At 30.2% G+C, this 896-nt stretch overlaps 1 protein-coding gene across 2 annotated transcripts in view; it reads left to right on the top strand.

Annotated features, from left to right (window-relative positions):
* The window catches only part of LOC119593664 (kinase suppressor of Ras 2-like), a gene marked incomplete in the record, with an annotated part of 30,909 nt that overhangs the window by 21,051 nt on the left and 8,962 nt on the right, over nt 1-896 (top strand). The window contains 2 exon segments of one of the 2 annotated variants that reach the window (XM_037942614.1): nt 105-128; nt 528-539. In XM_037942614.1, coding sequence (XP_037798542.1) covers nt 105-128; nt 528-539 — 36 coding nt within the window. 2 annotated transcript variants of the gene reach the window in all.

Genomic DNA, 896 nt, shown 5'->3' on the forward strand with positions numbered 1-896 from the left:
GTCTAAAAAACATTCTTTTTATGCCAAATAAAGTATTAGATATTGATGTTAGTAATGACGAAGTTCGAGGACTGACCATAACTTAATAACCTGTGTTCCCTCAGCCACTCGAGGATTCCATTTCCCAGGTTAGTCTCCTTGTTACCTGAGGAATTTGTAAGTCTTATTCACAAAGTAGAGTAAATGTATCATGAAGCACAGCTTTGGCTTATAATGTATGCTGAATGAAGTGTAAGTTGTTGTAGTTAGTCAGTTTAACACCTTTCCAAAGGTAAAATTGTAAGAGTTAGAGTCATAGCTTTAAATCAGTTGCTGTTGCTTCTGCTATTTATATTTTGTTGTATTTTAGAAAAAAAATATATTTTATATGTTGGTCATAGTATAGATGAAAGTTGGTTTTACTAATGCTGAAATGTTGTGAAATAATGATGATTGGTATAATACATTGTTTAGATAATTTGAAAGTAAATTGTATAAGAAGAATTGTCTGTAGTTCTGTTAGTAGTATAGATTCTTTTTTATCACAGGCAAAGCAAGGGGTAAGTTTGCATCTACAATTTTTGTTTGAATAGTGCTGCACCTTATCCACAATAATTATTTAATTATTTGGTGCAATGTGAACTTGTCATTTAAAGTAAATTCTAGGAGTAGTGGTTGTTGTTTTAATGGAAAGGTATAGCACTAATTGAAAGTATAAGGAACACTAAGAGATGAAATTTCATGAAAATATATAGCACTTTGTAAGATTCATAGTTTATTATGTAGTTACCTGTAAATGGATGTTAGATGGTAAACTTGCAGTTTTTTCATACTAACAAAACCTTGGAAATATTAAATAATTTTCGGCTAATGAAATTTGTGAAGATCAGTCAAGATTTTTGCAGTGTAGTTAGTTG

This window comes from Penaeus monodon, chromosome 32, assembly GCF_015228065.2.
Source record: "Penaeus monodon isolate SGIC_2016 chromosome 32, NSTDA_Pmon_1, whole genome shotgun sequence".
Lineage (NCBI taxonomy): Eukaryota > Metazoa > Arthropoda > Malacostraca > Decapoda > Penaeidae > Penaeus > Penaeus monodon.